General features: G+C 35.1%; 1 protein-coding gene across 2 annotated transcripts in view; it reads left to right on the top strand.

The window, feature by feature from the left end:
- Positions 1 to 10725, top strand: part of LOC107671461 (raftlin-like) — a 95741-nt gene that overhangs the window by 37120 nt on the left and 47896 nt on the right. For both annotated transcript variants that reach the window (XM_016464383.1, XM_016464382.1), the window contains exon 3: positions 498 to 675. In XM_016464383.1, coding sequence (XP_016319869.1) covers positions 498 to 675 — 178 coding nt within the window. The remainder of the gene's footprint in view (positions 1 to 497; positions 676 to 10725) is intronic.

Here is a 10725-nt window from a genome sequence, read left to right as displayed (position 1 = left end):
TACAAATATTATTTTTAAATATAATAATCATACAAGCCTCTGCTTCTATTTCATACATTAAAATATATATTTTTTTAAATAATATAAAATATAACAATAATAATAGTCATAATCATAGAGGCCTCTGTTTGACTGAGTGTGTATACGCACACAATAAAAATAATACCTAAATAAAAATAACCATAGAAAGCTCTGCTATGCAGTTTTCATATATGAAAATATTCTGAAAATATTAAATATAAATATATAAATTTAAAAAAAAAATTTCAACAGAATAACCACAGATCTCTCTGCTTTGCATTATTCATATGTTTAAGTGTTTTGACAATAAACAATAAATCATAAATATATAATATATATCCTCAAATAGCTGAATAATATCGAGTTATTTGTTAGTGTTGGGTCCTCCAGGGAGTCTACCCATCTGAGCGTGTGTGGTCCAGTGTGTGCTGTTCTCACCCGTGTGTGTGTGTCTCTGCTTCTGTGTCCTCTGGCAGATGGGACGTCCACGCTGTGCCTGTCCTCAGTGAGGGAGCTGCCGTCTCAGCTGCAGGATCTGTACCAGCAGGGCTTCATTCTAGCAGCTGTGCACCCCTTCGTCCACCCGTGTGGCCCCGAGCCCACCAGCGTCCAGCGCCAGCTCTACCGGGCAGTGCTCATCAAAGTGTCTGACAGGTGGGGTCACAACACGCCTAATGGAAACATGACAGCTGCTCTCAACTCCACAGGTGGCGCTGACATTTATTACAGGGCTCATATCTCACTTTTTATCTTCGTTTCTGGCCTCAAATCCTCTGATGTTATTATAGTCCTCTATAATGTTAGTTTATTGCACCAAAAACATCATAATTTCGTGTTTATGAGCATTTTCCATCCTCCGACTGATCCTTCAACAGGCTTTTGTGCTACTGTACCTTTAAGACTCCATGTGTTGGTATTGGGTTGAATATATTTGGTGCTGCCACATCCTCTTTATGAAGCCTGATTGCATTATAACTGGACTACAATATAATCAGAATCAGAATCAGAATATAGTCTGCATTATATACAAGAATAATCTTTTTTTCCCCCCAATATGACTGCTGTGAATCATCTCTGCACCACTTTCTTTAATCAGTTTCTCCACTCACCCCGTGTGCTATTGGTGGCCCACAGTTGACCGTCAGATCCAATCACCACTTCCATTCTGCTCAGCTTATTTTGCACATCATCCAGGAGTAAGAACACATCCACCTGGAAGGGAAGATGTGTTTATAACGTACTGCGTTAATGTAATAAACACTTTTGAGGAAGATTTAAAAAACAGATTTGCCCAAATTTACCAGGTTGGTGGAATCAAAATAACAGTTTGAGGTGAAAAAGTAAATAAACTTAACATGCAAAACAAAATGACAAATTATGCTTTGATTTATGAGCTTTATCTGTAAAAGAACCAGTAAAATATTATTTTTGGATGAACAAACTACTGTACTGTCCAAAAGTTTGGGGTGAGTAAGATTGATTTTTTTATATTAGGGCTGGACAATAGGACCTAAAATCAAAATCTCGATTAATTGAACATTTTATCTCGGTTACGATTAATGAACGATTTTTTTTCTTTGCCCTCATGGTTCATTGACAAGGTTTGAACTGTAATGTACTCAACTATTAAAGGTGGGGTATTCTTCTTAAACGCGACACTCACCTGCGAGACGCTGCAAAAGACATGAGCGCAGCGGTCAGACACGTCCATATAGCACGATTATACACGCGGTAGTATGTTTTTAGGGGGAAAATATTAACAGGATTATAAAAAATTTTTTTTTTAAAAACCAACATGGGAAAATTACATCATTTAGAGGTTCTGAATTTTGGTTTCGATTACTTTTCAATTAATCGTCCAGCCCTAGTTTATATGTTATTTTAAAGAAGAATTAATACTTTTATTTGGCAAGGATGCATTAAAGGGATAGTGCACCCAAGAATGAAAATTTGATGTTTATCTGCTTACCCCCAGGGCATCCAAGATGTAGGTGACTTTGTTTCTTCAGTAGAACACATTTTATGATTTTTAACTCCAACCGTTGCAGTCTATTAGTCGTATAATGCATGGCAATGGTAACAAAGTCTATGAGAGTAAAAAAAACATGCACAGACAAATCCAAATTAAACCCTGCGGCTCGTGACGACACATTGATGTCCTAAGACACGAAACGATCGGTTTGTGCCAGAAATTATTCCGATTTATATAATTTTTTACCTCTAATACACCCCTATGTCCAACTGTCTTTGGGCGCGCGCACGGCATCCGGTGCGTGAGGTGTGTACGCGCTCTGGCGTAGTTTACGCAAGTGCCGGAAGTGATCTCTCGCGCGTATACGTCACTCATTGTTTACACAGTGCACAGTCATTGTAGGTACGACGGCTAATCAAAATGGTACTTACTTGCGCTTATCCGGATTGTTCAAACCGACTTAAAACTAAAAGATTACGTTCTCTCGCGCGAACTCATTCGGGAGTGGTGACTTTCCACGTATTCCCAACTTCTGAGCCTGCTCGCCTGAAGTTATGGTTGGTTGCTCTTCGGCTGGATATCAACACACCCATTAACGTAAACTACGCCAGAGCGCTCAAGGAAGTTGGACATTGCGGTGAATCAGAGGTAAAAAATGATATAAATACGGTTCGGTTTCTGGCACAAACCGATCGTTTCGTGTCTTAGGACATCAATGTGTCGTCACGAGCCGCAGGGTTTAATTTGGATTTGTCTGTGCATGTTTTTTTTACTCTCATAGATTTTGTTACCATTGCCATGCATTATACGACTGATAGACTGCAACGGTTGGAGTTACTTCATTTGTGTTCTACTGAAGAAACAAAGTCAGCTACATCTTGGATGCCCTGGGGGTAAGCAGATAAACATCACATTTTCATTCTTGGGTGAACTATCCCTTTAAACTTATCAAAAGTGGCAGTACATGTTTAAAAGATTAAAAGAAAAAAAAAAAAAGATTTTTATCAAATACATTTTATTATATTGTAAATATTATATCCTTAACAAAAACATTACTTGGATTAAAAGAAACATTAAATAAACGCAATATTTAGTTTTAGTTGAAGTACTAAAATAACTCAAATTAAATAAACAAACAAAAAACAAAAACCCTAAATCTTAAAAAAAAATAAAACAATAAAACTATATGTATATAAAACGTATATGTTAAAAAACTCATGAAAAAGAAAAAAGAAAAATTTACTAAAACTTTAATTAAAAATGAAAACAGAAAATATATCAATGATACTACAATAAAAATAAATAAATTCTATTTTAAAATATATTTTCTTTTATCATCTTTACTTTTATTAATTGTATTGCTTATATTGTGTACAGTGCTTTGAGAAGCTGCTTTTAAAGGTGCTTTATAAAATAAAGTTTATCATTATGATTATTATATTCAAATAAAAAAAAATAACATTTCAAGTCAAGTCAAGTCACCTTTATTTATATAGCGCTTTTAACAATACAGATTGTGTCAAAGCAACTGTACAGCATTAATTAGGAAAATATTTTGTCAATAATGCAAAATGACAATAGTCATTTTTGATATTTCACAATATTACTGTATTTTAGATCAAATAAATGCAGCCTTACTGAGCATAAGTGAGTTCTTTCAAAAACATTAAAACATCTTACACTCTAAAAAATGATGGGTTGTTTCAACCCAACTTTGGGTCCAATATGGAAAAACCCAACTTTTGGGTTAAAAATTTTATTAAAGAATTTAACCCAATAGTTGGGTTAGTCCATATTTGACCCAAAGTTGGGTTGAAACAACCCAGCATTTTTTAGAGTGTACTGACTCCAAACTTTTGAACAGCAGTGTATATTCAGATCAAAGAGTCTATCCATTTTGCCGCCAATTAATTTGGTGTTTTTGTATAACTGACAGCAGATGTGCAATTGTTTAAATTCGTTTTTTCACAGCAGTCTATAGCAACTATTTCAGATAAACCACCGCTAAACGATGCATACAAATGAACAAATGCAATTGGCTGCTTTAAATGTCAGTCAAGCAGTGGACAGCATAAGCCTTCATGCCATTAGTCCAAAGTCTGTCTGCATGAGGCCAACACTTTACAGTCCGTCACAGAGTTGGTGAAGGCTGAAGAGTGGTTCGATAATCCTCTGGCAAAACAGTGGCAGGAACTCAAAGTCACATCCACTTCCTGCCTGCAGCCCTGCTGGATCACTGTAAAGGGCACTGAGCAGGAGACACTGAGCTGACCTCCACCCACACACACCACACACAGTCACACCACAATGACATCTGCATCTGAGACTGCAGGCATGTGTCTGACCCCACTGACCTCTTAGAGGAGATTCCCTGGAGGAAGGAAGTGAGGTGATGGTGGGGCCATGGCCCATGTGAAGGCCTCTCTTACCTCAGTGCTGGTGGTCGGTCTGGAGATCTGTGAACCTCTCAGATTCAACCTCAGGTTTCCACTGATTTGAGAGACGAATGATTATGTAACCGAATGTGTTACTGCATAACCTGCCAACAGACAAACATACGGCATCACAGTCTTTGTTTACTTTGTTAAGTCTAATGATTATTTAGAGTTGAAGAGTGTCATTAGTGTCACTAAGACATGATGTCTGTTTTCAGGTTTGAAAAGAACCGGTTTACTTTTAGCTTTATAAGCTTGCATTGGAGAAAGTATTTTAAAGTCGTGATGAAATGGAAGTAGTGACAGATCTTTTCTACCGTAATGACTCCATATTCTAACTGAGTGCAATATATAATTGAAGAAAAAAAAACGTGGTGGGTTGTTGATTGGAGATGTGGGCATGCTTTTATTCAGCACGGATGTATTCAATTGATCTAAAGTGACAGGAGAGACATTTATAGGGGTACAAAAAATTATATTTCAAAAATTCAAAAAAATTAAATGCTGTTTCTTTTTAAACATTCAATTCATCAAAGAATCCTGTACAAATTGATCACGGTTTCCACAAAAATATTAAGCAGCACAATTGCTCAAAAAGTATTGAAAAATGGTATTATTAATAATAAGAAATGTTTCTTGAGCAGCAAATCAGCATATTAGAATGATTTCTGAAGGATCATGTGACACTGAAGACTGGAGTAATGATGCTGAAAATTCAGCTTTGCATCACAGGAATAAATTACATTTTAAAAATATATTTAAATATAAAACAGTTATTCTAAATTGCGATAATATTTCACAATTTGACTGTATTTTTGATTAAATAAATGCAACCTTGGCGAGCATGAAATACTTCTTTCAAAAATGCATTTCAAAACATGCATTTGGAAAAGAGAGTGAATTTTCCTTTCATGTCAACTTAAAAATGGAAAACAATTATGCACATCACCTTTAACATCCAAAACAAGTTTTGATTGAGTGTCTTTATGCCATCACAATCTGCTTTTAATTTAATTAAAAGGTTATTTAATGGACTTTAACAAATACAAATCTTATGATATCTGTCCTTTTATTTCAAACAGATGAGTAAAATAAAGCAATGAAATTCACCTTACTTCATGTCTTGTGGAAATTATTAACTCACTAATAATGTTAGTGAGACTTGGGTTGAGAACAGCATGTTTTAGGGGCCAATGCGGAGCCCGTTTTTGCACATAAATGCACATAAAGAGTCTCAATTGGGGACCGGTGCCTTGTTCATGGAAAAAGTGGCTTCTGACATGCAGTGTGGACTCTGTGGCGTCTGATCTGAGTCTCAGAGCAGCCGCAGCTTCGGGGGCCGAACAGTGATGACAAATTCAAAAGCCCTGGAATTATTCTGTTCTCATGGACGTACCAGGAATCCCGAAACACATTCCTGGCAAATGAAGGTTTAATACAAAACATTAAGAAGGAAAAATTCCTCTCTATATTACTGTTAATCTTCTGGCTACTCTTCTTTTAGGTATGAGTGTAATTTTCCACTTGAAGCAGCATTCTATGAGGGCCAGTATGAGCTTGAGCTGTAAACTGTATTGTAACATTACACAGTTCAGTGGATGTTAAGATGAACTCTTGGCACGACCTCCCCTCAAGTTAATGTGTCATGCACTGAAAAGCAAGAATGCTCACGCAAAAACTCATTATTAAAGCCATAGACACTCCATCACTCATCTTAAAGGAACAGTTGACCCTGAAATGACAGTTTATTTCAAACCCATATGCTGTCAGTTCATTTCAGTGGAACACAAAAGGAGACATTTATGGAATGTAGATACTCCTCGTTTCTATACAACTGTCAAAAAGTCTGCATGATTTATCAATCACTAACAGCTTGGATTTGGATACATGTGTAGACCTTTTTGCATTGAAAAACAGAAGACTTGTTCTTTAAGGTAAAAATATAAAAGTGAAATGTACTTAGATTAGCTAGCATTTATTGTAGGTCCATATAGTTGTAAATATCATTAGTATATAGTTCATGAACTTTTTAGAGTTTAATACCAAAATATAACCAACATAGAATTGTAATAAACGTAAATAACCAGCAATGTATATATTTAAAAAAGGGATGTAAATAAATGCACATGTAAATAAATACATAACCAAAATACATAAAAAGGCAAAAATAAATAAATAATCACATTCATGTACATGTTGTTTTTATTCTACACACACACACACACACACACACACACACACACACACACACACACTTACTTAGCTAAATGGTGAAATAAAATAGATCTATATAAACATATATAATTGTAAAAAAAAAAAAGAAAACAAGACTAATAATGTGTTTTATACATTCTCGTCTGTGAAATGCGCCACTTCCGGTATTTTGCCGGTTAGTCGATGCGAGCAAAATTAAGTAGAGGATTTTTAAAAATCGAATAGTCGAATAAAATCGACGAATCGCGACAGCCCTACATATTATATTATAATATTATATATGCAGTATTATACAAAAAACTATGTATTGTATTTATAAATGAGGACATTCATAAATGTCGTGTAATGGAGGTTTTCACAGCTTTGATAAGTGAAAGTGAAAGTGAAAAGTGAAAGTGACGTGACATGTGGCCAAGTATGGTGACCCATACTCGGAATTAGTGCCTTTATCCCATCCAAAGTGCACAAACACACACCGTGAACACACACCCGGAGCAGTGGGTGTGATTCACTTAATATCGTCTACACACATATTTAACATATATTTAACATTTCTGCACTCACACAGACACAAAATGCAAGACTGAAAATTGAGTAAATAAAAGTAAACTATGAATATAATACCCTAGAAAGTGCTGCCCTACCACAATTTCTGATTGCCCCCCCAGTCCAGCGAGCCTAGTACCGGGCCTGTTTCAGAGGTAAATGTTATCACTGAGAAGTTGCTTCTGTTTCATGTTCACAAGGATATAGATATATAAAATGCAAGTGAAGAGCAGCTCAGATCTTTTGAGATTTTATCGGAAATTCTTGTCGTGTCAACTTTATTTGTAAAGTGCTTTTCATAATACACATAGATTCAAAGCAGCTTTACAGAAAGTCATACTGTTATGGCCTTAATGCGTTAACATTGAGCAGTTTTAGGGCTATAAATATTGTAATTATAGTGTTGTCTAACACACATATCAGTGCCACAGTGACTCGGGCACATGCAGGGAGAAAGTAAATAAGAAATTTAGACAATGGTCAGTGTTGTTGTAAGCAAGAGACAATTGTTAGAAAGTATTAATGAAGATGCGATTCAGTTTGTCTTAAGTGAAAAATCGCCAGTTGTCAAAGAGTCTGATGTGACAATTCCCAAATGTAATAAATAGTTATTTATTGTTGAGAAATATAGGGTATGTATTCAATTTCAGTTAGCATCTCTGATTGCAGACTGAATTACTATAAGATGATGGCGTTCTTTGCTGGGGTTGAAAATTACTGTATATTGTGGCAAAGATTTTTTGAAAATTACTGATATTGGTGTTAAGATTTTGGTTAAAAATGACTTGTATTATGGTAAAGATGTTGGTTAAATATTACTGATATTTTGGGGGTAGAGATTTTGGTTAAAAATTACTTGCATTGTGGTAAAGATTTTGGTTAAATATTACTTGCATTGTGGTAAATATTTTGGTTAAATATTACTGATATTTTGGGGGTAGATATTTGTTAAAAATTACATAAATCATTTTTAACCGAAATCTTTCCATGATACAAGTCATTTTTAACCAAAATCTTTCTCTTGATACACGTAATTAACCAACATCTTTACCTCAATACATGTGATTTTAAACCATAATTTTTCCATGATATAATTTAACCAAAATCTTTCCATGATATAATTTTTCCATAATATGTTTTAAAATCACATGTATTGGGGTAAAGATTTTGGTTAAAAATGATTTGTATCATGTAAATATATTGGCTAAAAATGACTTGTATCACACTAAAGATTTTGGTTAAAAAATTACTTTTATTGTGGTAAAGATGTTGTTTAAAAATGACTTGTATTGGGGTAAAGATTTTGGCTAAAAATTACTTTTATTGTGGTAAAGAAGTTGCTTAAAAATTGCTTATCAGGGTAAAGATTTTGGCTAAAAAAATACTTTTATTGTGGTAAAGATGTTTAAAAAATTACTTATCAGGGTAAAGATTTTGGTTAAAAATTACTTTTATTGTGGGAAAGATGTTTAAAAATTACTTGTATGGGGTAAAGATGTTGGTTAAAAATTACTTGTGGTAAAGAATTTTGTTAAATTACTTGCATCGGGGTAAAGATTTTGGTTACAAATTACTTGCATTGTGGTAAAGATGTTTAAAAATGACTTGTATTGGGTAAAGGTTTTGGTTAAAAATCACTTGCATCTCGCTAAAGATGCTGCTTAAAAAATACTCGTGGTAAAGAACTTCGTTAAAAATTACTTGTATCGAGGGAAAGATTTTGGTTAAAAATGTCTTTTATTGTGGTAAAGATTTTGGTTAAAAATTACTTGCATTGTGGTAAAGATTGAAGTTTAAAATCACTTACATCACAGTAAAGATTTTGATCGCCCACCTCTAAATAATTTAAACAGGGAGCTGACTCAACACCTTCACCTGTTGCTGTTCTAGTATAGTAGAGAAGCTACAGAGGAGATGGGATGGAGTTCAGACATCAGTCAACCACATGTTCCAGTGTTTAATATTCCCCCAGTGTCTCTGGATGCAGGCCCAGCTCTCCCACATCAGGATTAGCCACTGTGTGTGGAGCTCATAGGTGACATTCCCCTCCGAAACTCACCCAAACCAGACGTTACACCGCTAAAGCAGGAACTGCTCCTGACTTCTGGCCCATGTAGACGCAAACATCACAACTGCGAAGGAGAATCTCGGGATTAGCGTCGGCAGGCCAGTTTTAAAGCGATTTGCCGGGCATTACTTATAACCTAGCGGTGAATGTGTGCGGTAGCTGACTGTGTTTATAATTCCAAATGTCAACTGTCAAGCCCCCATGTTCAATTTTAGTTACAGTTCCACTTCAGCGACGAGGGTGGGTGATTTATGCATCATTTTTTGATAATTGCTGTGCACCTCGCAGGGGTACCGGTACGGACCAGAAACCATTAAGGCCGATATGCTTGAATAACATTATTCATGGCTCTGTAAATAAGCTGACATCAAGAAAGAAGTGATACATTATTAATGCAGCGATTAAAGATGGGGATACCTAGGTTTGATGGATCCCATCAAAGCTTGTTGTCATGGCAATGCCACCGAATTGCACACGCACACAGCTGGATATAGCCTCCAGACCCGGAAACACTGAATCTGACAGCACCAGTGATATTCCTGTATACTATACACACCAGCATTCCTGTGGGCAAAGAGAGATAGGATTTTGGTTAAAAATGACTTGTATTATGGTAAAGATGTTGGTTAAATATTACTGATATTTTGGGGGTAGAGATTTTGGTTAAAAATTACTTGCATTGTGGTAAAGATTTTGGTTAAATATTACTTGCATTGTGGTAAATATTTTGGTTAAATATTACTGATATTTTGGGGGTAGAGATTTTGGTTAAAAATTACTTGCATTGTGGTAAAGATTTTGGTTAAATATTACTTGCATTGTGGTAAATATTTTGGTTAAATATTACTGATATTTTGGGGGTAGATATTTGTTAAAAATTACATAAATCATTTTTAACCGAAATCTTTCCATGATACAAGTCATTTTTAACCAAAATCTTTCTCTTGATACACGTAATTAACCAACATCTTTACCTCAATACATGTGATTTTAAACCATAATTTTTCCATGATATAATTTAACCAAAATCTTTCCATGATATAATTTTTCCATAATATGTTTTAAAATCACATGTATTGGGGTAAAGATTTTGGTTAAAAATGATTGTCATGGAAAGATTGGTTAAAAATTATTTATATTTGTAACGAATCATCCACTGAAGGCGAGCGTAAGTGAGAACCCAAGTGCAGTTTATTTATAGTGATCCAAACAATAAACGAAGACTAGAGACAGACTTGACTAGGCATGAACAGACTTGACGAGGCAACTAGACATGAACAGACTAGACTAGACTAGACTAGACATGAACAGACTAGACTAGACTAGACTAGACATGAACAGACTAGACTAGACTAGACTAGACATGAACAGACTAGACTAGACTAGACTAGACATGAACAGACTAGACTAGACTAGACTAGACATGAACAGACTAGACTAGACTAGACTAGACATGAACAGACTAGACT

This window comes from Sinocyclocheilus anshuiensis, unplaced genomic scaffold (genome assembly GCF_001515605.1).
Source record: "Sinocyclocheilus anshuiensis isolate Anshui unplaced genomic scaffold, SAMN03320099.WGS_v1.1 scaffold552, whole genome shotgun sequence".
Classification (NCBI taxonomy): domain Eukaryota; kingdom Metazoa; phylum Chordata; class Actinopteri; order Cypriniformes; family Cyprinidae; genus Sinocyclocheilus; species Sinocyclocheilus anshuiensis.
The sequence above is the reverse complement of the archived record's forward strand: the minus strand, read 5'-3'. Positions and strand labels throughout refer to the sequence as shown.